The sequence below is a fragment of the Fundulus heteroclitus genome, chromosome 10 (genome assembly GCF_011125445.2).
Source record: "Fundulus heteroclitus isolate FHET01 chromosome 10, MU-UCD_Fhet_4.1, whole genome shotgun sequence".
NCBI lineage: Eukaryota > Metazoa > Chordata > Actinopteri > Cyprinodontiformes > Fundulidae > Fundulus > Fundulus heteroclitus.
This window is the reverse complement of record NC_046370.1, coordinates 21,785,099-21,801,872: the sequence shown is the minus strand read 5'-3', so window position 1 is coordinate 21,801,872 and position 16,774 is coordinate 21,785,099. Positions and strand designations below refer to the sequence as shown.

The 16,774-nt window shown below is 41.8% G+C and overlaps 2 protein-coding genes across 9 annotated transcripts in view; one reads left to right on the top strand and one right to left on the bottom strand.

The window, feature by feature from the left end:
* LOC105920296 (caskin-2) overlaps window positions 1-3,592 on the bottom strand; it is a 65,195-nt gene extending 61,603 nt beyond the window's left edge. For 4 of the 7 annotated variants that reach the window (XM_036142337.1, XM_036142338.1, XM_036142339.1 and 1 more), the window contains exons 1-2: window positions 3,520-3,587; window positions 192-645 (exon numbers count right to left, since the gene is read on the bottom strand). In XM_036142337.1, the coding sequence (XP_035998230.1) occupies window positions 192-303 (112 nt within the window). In that variant the 5' untranslated portion in view covers window positions 304-645; window positions 3,520-3,587. Of the gene's footprint in view, window positions 1-191; window positions 646-3,519 lie in introns of all 7 variants that reach the window. The other 3 variants (XM_036142335.1, XM_036142340.1, XM_036142336.1) reach the window with 2 other exon arrangements.
* Window positions 3,593-5,845: 2,253 nt separating this feature from the next.
* On the top strand, window positions 5,846-13,778 carry mettl9 (methyltransferase like 9). 2 transcript variants are annotated; one of them, XM_012855915.3, is made up of 6 exons: window positions 5,846-6,042; window positions 6,244-6,399; window positions 10,021-10,211; window positions 10,294-10,503; window positions 11,513-11,697; window positions 11,799-13,778. In XM_012855915.3, exons 2-6 carry the CDS (start codon window positions 6,310-6,312, stop codon window positions 12,026-12,028), a joined length of 906 nt encoding a protein of 301 aa, XP_012711369.2. In that variant the 5' UTR covers window positions 5,846-6,042; window positions 6,244-6,309; the 3' UTR covers window positions 12,029-13,778. The 2 variants fall into 2 exon arrangements, with proteins under 2 accessions (XP_012711369.2, XP_012711360.2); XM_012855906.3 differs by lacking the exon at window positions 5,846-6,042 and having other exon boundaries at window positions 6,054-6,399.
* Window positions 13,779-16,774: the final 2,996 nt, after the last annotated feature.

Here is a 16,774-nt window from a genome sequence, read left to right as displayed (position 1 = left end):
ATTCAGGAGTTTTGTTGATTTTGCAGCTTGATTTCCTTCAAAACCAGGTTTGCGGCTGTAATGTCTGCAGTCAACAGCCAAACCAGCTGCTGTGGTTGTACCAAAAAAAAATAAAAAGTTACAAAAAAATACAGCTTGAAAGTAAGCAACAATCCGACTGATTACGGCTGCTTTTCAGCCTTCATACTCACTGGTTTTGTTGCACTTGACTTTAGAGAGAAGCTTGTGAGCCTGCAGAAGATCTCCATTCTTCACCGCCACCAGCAGGTCCTGTTCCTTCCCCATGGCTGCCGATGAAACCATAGATACGCCGCTTGTCCACGGGAGTGAGGCAGAGCCGTTTTGCTTCTCCGTCTCTCCGATGATCCCCCCCCAGGCGAAGGTGTTCAGCAAACTTCGGTCAGCATCTTAACAGATAGCAGCTGAATCCCGGCCATGTAAACACCATGTATGGTCAACGTAGGGCTCGGGTTGAGTGTTCAAGGATGTAGCCTTCCTCCTGGAGTTGAAGTTTGCCTCCATTATCTCTGCTGAGTGACGACGGCTCGGTTTCCCGCAGAGCTGAGAGGATGTTCATAGTCCGTCTCCGTTAAGGTCGAAGGAAGCAGCGGACGCATCTCCTGCCATTACGTTGGACACGACCTGCTGAACAAGCACAAGGACAACATCAACACGACACATACACATCTCTTCACGAGAAGTGTTGGAATCTTCGGCGATCTTTCGGGCGACTGGAAGGACTTCCCGCGAATTGTGTCCCTACCAGCTGGTCTTTGAGAATCTCAGCTTTTATTATGTATCACAGTAATTTGCATGGACATGCACAAATAATGTCCTTTGTTTCAATTACAGCTGGTAGATAAATGTATGTATTGGATATAATTAATGCTTTTCTGCAGGGCTGGAATTTAACGTGTTGATTTGGATTGATTTATTGGTTACAATTAACAAGAAACACCGACATTGCAGACCAATAGTCGGAGGAAATGCTCCTAAACCGTCTTCGCCAGCTTGTTCTATAATTTAAAATAACAACATGCGGTAATAAAAAAAATCTAAAAGTAATAATAATAACAGAAAAAAAGTGGAAATTCATGGTATGGTAAACGGTAAAGGGCTTGTACTTCTATAGGTTAGCCTCTGACCACCGCCAGCAGGCAATGCGGGTGAAGCGTCTTGCTCAAGGACACAAAAACAGAGACAGTGAGAGTGGGGGATCAAACCGGCATCCCGCAAGTTACAGGACAAACTCCCTAACTCGTGCACCACTGTCGCCCATGTACCTTGCCCCATCCAAAAATGTGTTATACTTCATCTGTATCTCAGGCCATGTGTCACATTTAAAATAAATTTGGGTCAGATGTATTAAAGTGTCTTAAAATTTCTACAAAGTTACAGTTTAAAGTGCCTTTCGTGAGATGCAAGAGGGAAGCACAAGAGTTCTGGAAGAATTATCCGGCAGTGGCGAGCAGATTAACGAAAAAATACTCCTTCCCCACCTTCTGGTGCACACTGCAGGTCAGCTAGCTGAAAAACAAAGTCTAAGACGCTCACACGACTGACAAGTTGGACTGTTTAGAAAAAAAAACACGAAGAGTCAGAGTGTGGAAAGCAAAAAGAGGCATGACCCGCATAAAGGTCATGCGTTTAACCCGTTTGGTTTTTTTTTATAAGGTAGAAACAGCTGGCGGCCCAAGCCGCTAAGCTAACGTTAGCTTGTTGTACACTTATACCATTGCGATATGGTTTACTTAAAATATGCAATCGTATTTAAAGGCAACTGTCGCAGTTTTGTCATCTTAGAAAACAGCAATTTTGCTGTGGAAATTTGTTTTAACTTTTTAGAAAAGTACAATAACACTTTCACTTTTGTGTTGTACAGCACTTTGTCACATTGTGCCTGTGGAAGGCACTTTATAAATAAAGTTTACTTACTTACTTGTTGGTTCCAAGCAGAAGCAGCACTTTAAGAAACTGAAGGAACACTGACTTTAACAAAAGGCTGTGAGCAGAGGATGTAGTTACTCTGTTTTGGTGACGTAAAAATTTAAACATTAGAACCAAATTCTTCTAACGGCGGCCCGTTAAACAACAGTTTGTTGATCCAGGCAGGTGTCCAGGGTTCAATTCCCTACCTTGGGACCTTTACCGTCCCATGTCTTTACCGAGAAGGCACGGCTTCAGCTGGAAATATCTCTGAACAGCAGCGTGAAAAGTGGAGGAAGCCCCTACTGCTAACCGGCCCTCTCATGTTCCAATCAGGAGAAATCTCTCACACTGAGAGCAACAGGTATTCTTAATTTTTCAGTCATATGGAAATTATTGGTCGAAAAAGGAAATACCCGAATCCACGAAAGATGTTTCCTTGTTACCAGATTTCAAGCAAAAAAGCTTAACTTGACTAAGCCTCTGTGTTTAGTGATGCAGGAAGCTTGCTCTGTCACAAACCTGAAACTAATCTATTTCTCTTCCTCTGCAGGAAAAAAAGGCCTTGCTCCATTGATAACTATCCTTGAGAACTCATCTTCTTTTGTATCGTGAGGCAGTTTAAGTTGTCCAAAGGCTTCAGTCGTAGGCAATATAGCAGCTGCTGCCTAAAACCTACCGGAATCTTTAACCAACCAAAAGAAGTGCTTTCCAGAGGGGTATTAACACCATCTCTGGGGATTTGTCTGCTTCTGCCGCTGATGACACAACACCAAGCTGGAATTATATGCAAGCCTGCGGTCCGGATGGAGTGAAATATGGATAGAGCATGGCCAGGAAGCAAGGTTCGGTTGGTGGTAGCACATCAGGGGGTGGTCCACCAGCACTGCGGGCCTGCAGCAGATCCGATGCCAATGCATGTCTCTGCCCTGACACATGATCTAAAAGCAGCCAGGCACCTTGCCAGGCCGTAAACAACTGCACAGATCCCGCTTCGCATGAGCCGGAACGTAAACAAGGAGTCCAAATCTGGCTTGTTATCCCTGGGGTGCTACGGAACTGCAGCGATATTTAATGGAAAACACTAATTATAGAACAACTTAGGAGCCATAACAAGCATTCATATATATATATATATATATATATATATATATATATACATACATACATACATACATACATACATACATACATACATACAAACATACATACATACATACATAGCGCTGGCTACTGTTTTATATCAAACGTTACACAACATTAACTACTGCTTTTTCCACTATAATGTGAATTTCTAAAACAATAAATACATACTTACATTATGTGTGGTTTAAATGTATCGTTAAGAACAGTTCAGAAGAGACAGCATCGGTACACGACTCTCCACATTTCTTAGGGATTCTCAGCCGGTGTCCCCTAAACTTATTGCTCCCAACTGTCAAGGTGTTGCCAGCTCCGTGCGGAAAAGTCTAACAATGCCGCCATTCCCTAACGCCGCTGTAATTTCATGCATTCGGACCCGGGTTTTTCTTTTCTTTCTTTTATTCTTTCGTTTAGCAGAACAATAGCAGAAAGGAAAGCAGGAGTTCTCACCTGATGTGGACACGCAGCCAGAGGAGCGCAACTTACTGAGCCGCGCGACACGGAGGAGCGTCAAGTTGAACGCAGGGACAAAATCCACTTCCGTTTTGCTTTCAAAATAATGCTCCCGATTGTCGCGACAAAGCGAAAAATAAGAAAGCTTATCATACCTTAGTGTCGCAGCAATGAATGTGTATTGACTTTAAACAATCTATGTATTTTGAATCTCTGGTCCTCGTATTGTCTTTTTTTTTCTAAAAGCAATGCCTGTAATGTGTTTCCTGTCATTTCTGCAACACCACTAACTTTACAAAACTCCCGCATGCAAAGCATAGTGGACAAGTTCAGCAATACCACACACAGCAAACAGTCTCTATGTCGGGCGTTAACATGGCGCCTGTAGGAAACTGCAGCGAAAAGGAGCCCACTTGTGGATTTAAACTGTCGGTGTGATTGGAGTGAAGCGCAAAACTCCACTTATTTTGAGCATTTCAATTTAGACTCGCTGAATCTCTACAGATATAGCAGTTGGGTGGCAGCGACACCTGCTGGCGTCACACTGCAGGTGTCGCAGTAAGCGAAACAGTTGTCGGAGGTGGAGCCTTCCTGAGATGTTTTATTGGTCAATAAAACTGTCTAAAATTACTACTTATAAGAATTTGAAAGAAACTATTAAAAAAATTATTATACGAAACGTTAGGTGAATAAATAATCCCATATCCCTGGTCTGACTTTCCAAGATCAAGTTGCAAAGAGAAGGATGTCCTGACCATTTAAGGTCTCCTGAAGCTTCATCTTCTAACATTCAGGAAGACTTGATTGACCCTTCACAGGTAAACACATAGTCATAGTCATTACTGATGAGTGTGCATGATAGGGACATCCACCCAAGGTCTTATCCGTGCAGGGTCGCGAGTGTATCTGGAGCCTATCTCCAGGGGTCAATGAACGAGAGGGAGGATGCACCCTGGACCACTCCATCATAGGGCAACACAGGCCCCCAAACAACCATGCACACACCTAAGGACAATTTGGAGATAACAATTAACCTAAGAGTCCTGTTTTTTTTTTTTGTTTTTTTTTTGTTTGTTTTTTTTTTTTTTTTTTTTTTTTTACCGGGGGAACCTGGAATACCCGAAGAGAACCCGTGCATGCTCAGGGATCGGACCTGACTGCGTTGCAGAACCCCGGGCTCAGATTTGAACCCAGGACCTTATTGCTGCAAGGCAAATGCCCGTTTGCAGCCCATAACAGGAACAGTTCCTAAGAAAATATAAAGCTCTACAGAAGGAAAGCAGTTAATTGGAAAATATTCAACTGCGTTGAAAATAGGTAAACAAAATAATTTTGTTTTTATTTAAAAAATTAATTTTTTAATAGTTCTTCCCAAAAAATAGTCTTCAGTCGAAGAGGATGCCATCTGAAGCAAATTTGTGTTTTAGAGCCTCATGTAAACCCGTAAAAAATTTACAGCTAAACATTAAAGGAGCATTGCGTAAGTTCTAGGATTTTCTGCAGACGTCTTCCCCCTCTGGCGGCAAGTTGACACGACACGCACACAGGAGAAGAGGAAAAGCATCTGTCGCTCCAACTGCGCGTCTTTTGTTTAGAGGCGTCAAGTCTTCTGAGGTAAGAAGGCTATAAATATTGAAGTTAGCCCGTGTTCTTTCATGAATGCAGTAGCCAGGTGAACGAGAACGTGCAGCGCGTCACACCACGCACACGTTCAGAGGATTCGGTTTGAATCCCTCTCTCATGAACTGAGTTTTCCTCTATTTACCGCAGTTGCCAAGCTCATTTTACATGTCGGGAAACTGTAAAGGCATCCGTGGGAAAGAAAATAAATATTATTTAACTTCCAAACTTGCGCAATGCACCTTAGATTTGACAGGAATTTAACCGCTAATCCACTGTATTTTATCCTGTGCCATTGACTGTAATTTATTCCAGCGCTGAACGCGATCGTTCAAAATATGTCAAAAGCATTTTTTTAAATTGTTGTTTTTTCCCTATATCAACAGATACGAAGAGCACCATAGTGTGACTAAAAAAAAGAAAATTGAATGTAAAATGTATATGGGCATTCTACCGTCCTCATTAAAATATAACCACGATCAGATTTAGAGGTTGTGATCATTGCAATTAAGTGAGCAAATATGGATAAAATACAGATTTCCCCCAAATATAGGTCAATACAGTTTTAAACTTAAATTATTATTGTTTCTGGTAGGCGAAGAGTTTAATGGAGAACGTGCACTGTTTGTCACAAAAAAGGGTGGCTTTTTATGCGGTACCCCAGTTTTCGGGTGAGCTCACGTCAAGTCGAGCATTGCGCAGGCTGCGCAGCGCAAACCCGGAAGTGCGCGATGCGGAAGTAGCTTTGTGTTTTTGTTTGATCTCAGGGCAGTGGCTCACGGGGCAGAAAACCTAGCCGGACCTCGTTAGTTCTAGATCAGCAGACAATGTTTCCCCTCCGAAGATTAAGAAGAATTAGACAGTAGCAGGTTTGCTCAGACCCCACCGCGCCCTCCTCAGGTTTGTTTGGTTGTTTTTGAAAAGCGGGGACGTGTCGGTTTGCACCTCCTTTCTCTCCTGTCACCCATTCATTATTAAACACATCTCTCTCGCCGCTGTTATCAACTTCTCCTGCAACGAGACAGCCGCTCTCTGTCCGCTCCAGCGCACAGACAGCTTTTATTTTATTTTTCTTCTTCTTCCATTATGTGTCCCGTGCAGCTGAGAACGCTGATTTTTGTAGCCTGGGTGCTGGGCTACGTGGCCTTCCTGCTCTCCATCAGGAGGATGTGGACGGGGAAGCACATCCGCAGTCCGCTGGTCCGCTCGCTCTTTTTGAGCATGGTGGCCGAGGGCGAGGCAGCTGACCAGCAGGAGGTAAGGGGCCTGCAACCTGTGGCTCTTAATAACTTTGGCTCCAAGTTATATTTTTATTATGGTATTTAAATGTAATAATGATAATAAATGCAGGTTTTAGCAGGGTTTTTTTTCCCTTGGACTAATTGTCTTTTATTTTCACAATAGAATGATGCTAAAAGTGCCCGTAATATTTAATTTTTAATCAATGTTTTTTCATTATGTTGGAAACTATGATTTTTGTTTTACATCATTATCCACAAATATCAACATCCCGTCCATCCTCTTTTTAAAAAGAAAAAAAAATCAAAATAGACATAAAAGGGCGTTTCTTTAACGATGACAACATATTTCCCTACAGTAGATCTTTACCACAAATTATAACTTGTCTTTTTTTTTTTTCAAAAGGCCAGGCGACATTTGCGGCGCCGAACGAGTTTAATTCAAGTGGACTGTAGACAAAATGGCTCTTTAGACTGTAAAGGTTGCAGGCTTCATACTATGAAGTAGCGCTGGACGATAATTCAGTAACAATATATATATCGACCGATAGACGTCTATCGATAATAGGAAAAAAAGTCAACAAAACGTTCAATAGAAGAACAGTTTTCCTTTTTGTCTTCTACCCTATCAGGTAGGTTAATACTAGTCTCTACCAGTGACGTGCGGTGAGGTTCATAGCTGGTGAGGCACTGACGTCATCAGAATCAGATTTGCAAATAGATGCATAGATTGACAGCAGTTTACAGGTTATGTTTCACTTCTGCATCCTTACACATACAAACGGTAGCTCACAAAACACACATTTCCTTAAAAAACAAAACAAAATAAATGTTATTACTGTCTTACCTTTACTTATAAATGAAGTCCATGCGTCGCTCCTTCTGCACAAAAACATCCGTCACTTTGCGATAGAAGTCCTCCTTATCTTCCTTCAGTTTTAAAAGTCTCTCTGTCTCAATGGAGATCACTGCCAGGGAAGAAAGCCTTCCTTGATCCGTCCTGTTCCTGCTGTATGTTTTCAGTCTCTTCAGGGCTGAGAATGACCGCTCCACTGACGCTGTAGTAGCTGAAACCGTGAGCACGAGCTGGAGCAACTTTGTCGCCTCAGGAACAGTTACAACAAGATCCTTCTCGGCCAAAAAGTTGAGAAGCTGTCCAGGAGATTTGCATTCATCCCTCACCGTTTTTGATGGATGAATGCAAGAGAGGGAAAAAATCACTATCTCTATTATAATCTATCGCTGCACTTGACTTGCTTCCCGAATCGTTTAGCCTAGCTCGCTGTCACTTACTCGGCAGTTGAGGAGTGAACAAGACGAACGTCTGGGATCTTGAGCGCCCCCTGCCATGAGGCAAGAGAACTGCCTGCCTCACCTCGAACCTGTTCTCTGCCGTTTATAATCGCTCATTACACGAAACACGTTACACAAACACAGTTGGTGACAAAAAGCACTGTACATTATATACATAAGCTAAATTATTGGAAATAAGTTCACATATTAAATTTGTTTAAACCATTTTATTGACGCCGTACAGCAACATGCTCTCTCCGCTTAGCAGCCAGCGCAGAGCCAGGGGTTGCGCAATCCAAGGTGAGGCAGAGCTCGCTGCTGCCTCACCCGCATCGCTTCCAAGCATTTGAATGGGAAAATAAGAAAATTCAGCGATTTTGAACAAATAAAAATCGAAATTGGTGAAGCTACATGAAAAATAAATATTTTTTTAGTACAAACCACCGGATGAATATAACAATTTAAATTACTTTATGATTATATATTTTCTTTCTTTCCATGATGGCTGGTGAGGCACTGCCTCACCTGCCTCCCCTGACCGCACGTCACTGGTCTCTACATCCTCCAAAACCAAATGCAGACCCAGGAACGCTCCGTCACCAAGCTCCGCCCCTTTAAACAGTTCAAAGAACGCATTCAAAAACTTGCAGTTTTGGTAAAAAGTTGGTTGAATATTGGGTTGAGTTTGAATTCAGTGGCCAGGGCTGCACTTAAAGTATGGTTTGAATTTGTTGCTAATTATCGCTATCGATCAATATGATTTTTATTTTATTGATATGCTTTTATTCTATATGGTTCAGCCCTAGTATGAAGGCATAGCAGTTGGGTTAACAGTGCCGTAAATGAGTTTTCTCCCTCACTCCTGTCAGGCTCTCCTGGATGAGTCACCGATGCGCTCATGGAGTAATGCTGGTGGGCTAGTGTAACACCTGTTACTCCTGGCAACGTTCCCTCTTCCTTCACACTTTCTCCATTAGCAGATAAAGGTTCTCACTGTGGATTTCTCACATCCCAGTGATGTTGTTTCCTTACATCAGGCCATCACGTGTTGTTGTTTTTCTGTTAGCCCTACTTCATTTCGTCCGATAGAGATGGGTTCTATTTCAGTGTTTCAGTTGGTTGTGATTTTTCCACAGCGCTGTGTATCGTCACATAAGACCTAACCTATGAAAAATTGGTTTCATTGCTAGTTTTTTTTTTTTTCAAAGCTTAATTGTCAGATCAAAAAGAGTGTTGTTGCTACAAATACTGAGGACAAAACTTGCCCGTGAAAACCATTTCGCAAACCGCAATTACAGGATCCAAACCAAATGCAAACTGTACAGTCCAAAAATGGATCAGCGCATTGTCTGGTTACAGATCATGGTCAGATCTCTTCCGTCAATCGTTTTTGATCCGCTCACCGGATCTGTAAGCTATCCCATTCATCTCAATAAATTAGACCATGTGTTCCGATGAGGCTCGATTGTCAGATTAGAAGTATTAAACCCGCCAGATGTAATATTCTAATCTTAAATGTCATGTTTTCATTAGCTGTAAGTCCAAAATCATCATAATTAACAGAAATAAATTCTTGGAAACGTCAGTCTGTCTTATTAATGTGTTTAGCTTGGTGAATTAAGTTCCTGAAATGAATGAACCTCTCAATATTATTCTGATTTATTGAGACGTACCTGTTTAGTGATGTAACATCTTATTTTAATATGATCATCCAGGCAACTAACAACCATACTAATTAACAATAGCATGTCAAGATTTCCTCTGTAAAAAAAAATGTATCTCGTCTAGCCATCTGTAACGTAACAAACAGGTCCAGTTCATATCCAGGGACAAATAATCCAGTTCTGTCCAAAGTCCATTTAAATTGGTCCAATTCATTCCAAAACCGCCACCTACTGTACAGTTCAATCCCAGTTATGATCAAATCCAGTCAGTCTGTTGAACGTTCATGGGGAAAGTGGGGTCGGGTTGCAGCTGAAGTGGAGGTGGAGATAGGCGTGCCTTGTCACACATCTTGTTTTGGTCTACAGATAGTGCTCAACAACCCACCTAGTGGCGAAATTTCCCTTAATGCTCCTTTAAATTAAAAGTTTTTTTTCTTGGATGACTGTATGCAGCAAAACAACATGGGGCTTTAGAGCGAATCTTGAGGAACTCCACTTGTTGTTGTTTTCAGTGAATTTAGCATAGCCTTGACTGTTGTCGCTATACATGTATTATCTATTTTGAAATGGATATGTATTTTAAAACTTCGTTATGAGTAAACATATATTGTTCATTATTATTCTCAGACTAACGACACCACTGAAGTCTTTATTTCTCTCTTACGTTCCCTGTGTGTCTTTAGTGGTACAGGTGCTGCCCCGACCTGCTGGGAGAATCGGTGCGCCCCCTGTTTGTCCAGAGCCACCTGGACTCGGACACCAAGGCTTTCCTCAAGCGCAGTCAGGAGAAGTCCGGCTGGCTCTTCACACAGCTCTATCACTCTCTGGTATCGACCGTCCTCAGTCCTATGGTGTCACGCACCTCCATCAACGGGTGAGCGCTACGGACCGCTGTTTTGTTTGAAACTGAGGTCTCCCCATCCCGCCGGCCCCCTCTGACCTGCTGCCTGCCTCAGGTTTCTGGGCCGGGGCTCCATGTTCGTGTTCTCCCCTCACCAGTTCCAGCAGTTGCTACGGATCGACCCGGACTGGAAGGCCGAGAGGCTCCTGGACCTCGGAGCCGGGGACGGAGGAGTCACAGAGGTCATGGGAGTGCACTTCAGGCAGGTCTATGTAACTGAGGTCTCCCCGCCAATGAAGTGGCATCTCCAGAGAAGGAATTACACGTGAGTTGGAGGGAAAAAAATTCTCACTTTTCAGGATGGAAAATGCAGATCTTAAAAGATTTCTTATCCCTATAATGACTTAAAACACTCAGATTTGTGGGCTCAGTCATTTCAGAGATTAACTATTGTTAATTACTTTTGCTACTGTGAAATTGTGAAATCAAACAAACTCAATTTCTGATGGCTCAGGGCCAGTTTACTCCTTAACCAATTCATAACCCCATTTCTTACTTGCGTATTGCAATTTCGTCGCTTCCTACTTTCATTTCATATAAAAAATAATGCCCTCCGGCAGTCTGTCCAAATGAGCTGTGCTTGTTTTGTCTTTTTCTCTAATGCTACTGCCATGAAAAAACATGCAACTGAGGCTGGTAGTTTTTTACCCCCCTTAATTTCTGCAGAATAATGGACTGAAAATAGTTTAGAAATGACCTTATAACCTTTCCCAGATTGTATGGCAGCAGTAATTGCTTCTCCAAGATCGTTGCTCATGTCTTTCCACCTTGATACTGTGTGAACACACTTACTTATGGCTGCTATTACCTCTTAAATCCCATGGGAGGCGCAATGGTGTATGTGGTGTTTTTTTTGTGTTTTTTTTTTTTTTTTTTTACACACACAGCTTTTGGCTTTGCTTTTAGTAATGAATAATGACAGTATGGTTAGTTTGATGTAAGTGATTTTAGAACCTGTTAAAGACCAGCTCCTTCTTATTATGTCCTAACTTGTAAAGTCCGAGGATTAAAAGATGTGCTTTCTTTTTACCATGCCAGCACTTTCTAGGGTTGTATTTGTCGATTCAAACCAAATGAGTAGTGCGTTATCATCAGAATAGGCATTTAGATGACATTTTCACTGAGAAGAGATTGATAATGGGGTTTATGTCCTCTGTGTAGACCTGGTATCACTGTTCATGCTACCTGATTTATAAGTGAGCAGCTTTTAGTACACCTGTTCAATCCTTGCATTAAAATCCACGCTTTCCTAAGTTGGCTTCTGTTGTGCGCAGACTGCTGGCTATAGATGAGTGGCAGCATACCGGTTTCCAGTACGACGTAATCAGCTGCCTAAACCTGCTGGACCGCTGCGACGATCCTCTGCGTCTCCTGCGGGACATCAGGAGCTCCTTAGTCCCCAAGACGGGAAGACTCGTCCTGGCCGCCGTGCTTCCCTTCCAGCCTTACATCGAAGTCGGTCAGTGGGAAACCAAACGTCGGCACGTCACGCTGTCGATTTGATTTCCAGTCTTAACAAAATGAGTGTTTTCTTTCTTTTTTTCCCCCGCTTTTTCTCAGGAGGGAAGTGGGAGCGTCCAAAAGAGCACCTTAAAATTGCAGGAAAGATGTGGGAGGAGCAAGTAACGAACCTGTGCAACGAGGTCTTCAAGCGGGCGGGGTTCGAGTTGGAGGCCGTGACCCGACTGCCGTACCTCTGCGAGGGCGACATGTACAACGATTACTATGTGCTGGACGATGCCGTTTTCGTTCTGAAGGCGTCGGAGGACGCCGCAGAGTCTCCTCGGTGAAAATCGAAAGGAATATTTTCCAAATGTTGCGGGTTTCTTTGTCTCGTTTTTTTTTCATGGGGTTTTAGTGCAATGTGAAATGTGCCATTGTTACAGTCATTGGTTTCTGACTTGGGTGGAAATGGGGAGTCACACGTGAAGCTCAGGTGCTGTGGTTTAGATCTCTCAGATCCTGGGATACCTCAGCTTTTTAAGCAATAAAAGAAAGAAGTGAAAGGACTGCCTCTGAAGATCACTTCTTCTGAAATATCATCGTGCTGTAAGTGTTAATCTGTAAAGTCTCCTACGTGTTTTTATTGTTCAGTTTTTAAATGTTAACCTCGTCAGCGAAGAAAAAATAGCGATGGAAGTTCTGTTTAAAACATGTATTTTTTAACTTTTAGTTAATGAAAACCACTACAAATACTAATGGCAAGGCCAGAATATTGTTTTGTTTTTATCTTCTTGACATTAACTGAATACTGACAGTCAAAGTTCAGCAAAACAAAGCGAACTTCAGACACTGACTTGATGTAATGCCTTTATGGTCGTCTCTACATTGTATTAGCAAGAAGTCTCACATTTACTCTTTAACATGTAATCCTGGCATGGATAGTGTGGACCTGCGATAACAGGGGCGGATTTAATCTTTTTGAGGCCCGCAGACATGACCCCACATCTTTTTTCTTCATTCAGTTTTCTTTATCCCCTTTTTAAAGCCGTAGAAATAAGAGCTACTCGCAGTTTTGTCTACTTCACTGCTGCAAGCGTTAAACCACTGCAGTCTCCAAAATGTATAAACAGTTATTTTAGGAGCCGTGAGATCTTGATTCACTCGAGCTATAGCTGTGGATGTTTCCACTCAGTTTGGAGACTTTTTCTTTTTCTTTTTTTTTGTCTTGATTAAGGCTGAGGTGGATGCCTGTGTATCTGGTGAGCCACACCTTCTAGTTCATGTTCCCGCAGTGTTCATTTTAGATGGGAATAATGTGCTTGATTGATAACTATGCACATGGATGGGATTCTTCCACCCTCAAACATTATCTGCCCTATGGCAGGGGCGTTTTCTGCTGCCATCAGGGAATCCTACTTCCATAGGGGGCGTGTCCTGGGTCAGCACTGATGTTTCAGAACGTGGTACATATCAAAATAGCTTCCACGTAAGTTGGAGTTCCTGAGCACAGTCCATCATGCTGCCATATCTGTGTTATGTTTTAATAAAGGGTCTCTTAACAGTGTTTGGCTACTTGGTCCCATAAACAAGAAGCTGTGATAAAGATGCTGATAGTTGTCCACTGGCATATGAACTTTGTCGAGCTACAGAGGCTCTTTTCTCCAGTCAGTGCCCTGATTCGCCCCGATATGTATGTTAGCTACCAACATCTGCTCTGTGTGTGTTTTAGTTTAATACTGTGGCTAAAATAAGATGCTCATGCGGTGAAGAGGAGAGAATATGTAAGTTTCAATGGCTCCATAATGCTATCTGGTCCATCTATCACATTTTCTGCTCACGTGTGCATAATGGAAGCGTTCCTACAAACAATAAGAAGTGTAGCTCTAATTATGCACGACGGCATCGTTGATGGGTTTTAAATTGAACAAGTGTGGAACCTTCTTATTTATTTATTTTTCCCATCCTTTCCATGGATAACTGTAAAACAATGTGTGTTCTCCAGATGAGGGTGCCAAATGACTATTCATAAATGTGCCATGATGACTGGAGTGTTTTTGAAAGTAAAAAGTTCCTGAATAAAAAAAATATTCATTTTTAGATTGTTTTTTTTTTTGTCTTACTTTCTTTCCAGTGTAACAAAGATACTCAGATATTAGAAGTGAAATAACCTTTATGGTCCAATGCTGAACAGAAACACATCCAAATTGTAAAGTAAATGTATCTATATATATATAGATAGATATATCTATAGATATAGATAGATATAGATGTATGTATATATGTATATATGTATATATATATATATATATATATATATATATATATATATATATATATATATATATATATATATGAGAGAGAAAAAATGTACTGCCAACCTGTCCAGGGTGTAACCCTGCCTATCGGCCATTGAAATGCTGGAGATAGGCACCAGCACTAAACGTGTAAGAAGATTATGGATGGATATATATATATAGAGGGAGAGAGATTGATTCATTTACTTTACAATTTGGTTGTTTTTCTGTTCACAGTATTAGTCAGCTCTGTTTGCTTTGCCTTCTTGCACCTCCTGTGGAGATTTCCCAGCTTGATTATTTCTGACTCGGGACGGAAGTAATCAATTTATAAGACAGGTGTGTAGACCTCCAGATTGTGTTTAAAACCTTATGTTTACCTTCGACACCTGGATTTAACTAAGCAAATAGGTACAGGCCTCCCCTTGGATGATTACTGCATGGGTGATTATGTTTCAGTGGGCAACAAGGTTCTTAACCTCAACTGGTGCACTGAGTTGCTTCTCATTTCTTAAACAACAATGTTGAACGACACACTTGTTGGTCATAGAAAAGATGTCAGTCTGTTTCAGTGGGGTCATATCATTGGCAGAGAAAACATCTAAGGAGATTGCAGAAACTACCAAAATCGGGTGAAGAACTATCCAACGCATTATTAAACACTTGAAGGATAGTGAGGACCCATGGTCTTGGAGGAAATAAAATGTCAGAAGAAAATCCTGAATGATCGTGATCAACAGTCACTTAAGCGTTTGGTGAAATCAAATCGAAGAAAAACAACAGAAGAACTCCAGTTTACGTTTAATAGTAAAAGTAGGAGCATTTCTTCACACACACTGCGAAGGGAACTCAAGGGATTGGACTCAACGGCTGTGAAGCCTTAAGAAAACCGCTAAACAGTGATACTAACTGGAAAAAAAGGCTCCGATTTGCTAGGGAGTATAAATATTGGACTCTGGAGCAATAGAAGAAGGTCATTTGGTCTGATGAGTCCAGATTTACCCTGTTCCAGAGTGATGGGTGCATCAGGGTGAGAAGAGAGACTGGTGAAGTGATGCACCCATCATGGCTAGTGCCTACTGTGCCAGCCTGTGGGGGCAGTGCTATGATCTTGGGATGCTGCAGTCAGTCAGGTCTAGGTTCAGTATGTGCTAAAAGAATGAGGTCAGCTGACTACCAGCATATCCTGAATGACCAGGTTATTCCATCAATGACATTTCTTCTTCCCTGATGGCACAGGCATATTCCAAGATGACAATGCCAGGATTCATTGGGCTCTAATTGTGAAAAGAGTGGTTCAGGGAGACATCATTTTCACAACGAGTCCAGGTCTTAACCCCATTGAGAATCTTTGGGATGTGCTTGAGAAGGCTTTGCTCAGCGGGCGGACCCTGCCCTCATCAATTCAAGATCTTGGTGAAAAATGAATGCAACATTTGGAAATAAATCTTGTGTCATTGAAACATTGCCACACAGCGAACGCGTGCCGCAATCAAAGCTAAAAGCGGTCCAACAAAATAGTAGAGTGTGTGAACTTTTTGTTTGGCCAGGTAGTGTATTTTATTCATCTAATAAATGGATAAATTAATTTTGAATGTCAACTCTCTTCAGAATTTCCGACTAGGTAAGGTAGAGTTCATGTTTGGTTGCATTTTTTGTGTTTGTTTTTTCTTATTCATTTAGATATAGCTTCACTACTAATAATGTAATGACTGATCATGTGTAAAATACTAGATCTGATATAACCATTTCTTATTATATGAAGTACCACTACACGATCCCGGTATTACATTTTTATAATCCTCTCATTCCTTCCAATGAAGTACGCATTTCATGCTCCCAGACAAAGAGACCTCACCATCCAGATGCAATTTCGATAGATATTAAAACTGACGAGATGACAAGTTTTACTAATGAGATTGATGGAACATTTTAACACATAAATGCAATTACTTCAATGGCTAAAGTTAACAATCACCATTTCTGAGGATTGGTCCATTCTCTACACAGAAACTGATCAGATGACTTGACTGCATCTGATCGCACAGTGAGAGGAAGACAACTTGCTTGTGCCTCTGAAAAAAATCAAGCATAGACAAGGAGGCACAGTAGAAAATGGTGCAAAGTCATTTTCTTTGATGGATCCTAATTGTTGGTGAAGATCCTCAGTCATCCAGGACATGGCGATTCAAAATAGGTCAAGAAACTTCAATTCTTGTAGTTGAGGATGTTTGTTGGAAACACCCCACATCACACAGCGAAACTCCACTGTTTTTGCCAACAAAGTTCAACATTTGAAGCGGGCTCTATTTGAAACGCTATTATCATTTGATGTCACTTTTGCTTTTATCCTGTATAGTCACACCGGGCACAGTGGAAACCGTCAGAAGATGTGGACCTCAACAACAGGACCGATTTCACCCCTGATCAGATTTGACGCCTGCTGAACCCCTGCCTCTCCACCACCTATTTCAGATTTAATAACAGTTTTTACAGACAGAAGCATGGCTGTGTCATGGGGATCTCCGGTGTCTCCCATTGTGGCACCAGCAAGCCCCTGGTTTGGGTATATGGAGGATACCTGGGTCAAAATCCAAGCAAAGGAAGTAGAAACTTTCTCCAGACACGTTAACACTAGAAAACTTCAAGTTCATCTCGGAGGACGCCAGCGGCAACAAGCAGTCTTTTTTAAACTGTTTGGTGCCAGTGGAAAGAGATTGAAGCCTGAACCATGAGGTTTGCAGGAAACCAACTAACCCACTCAGATCACATAGACTCTGTTTGACTCTCACCAACCCC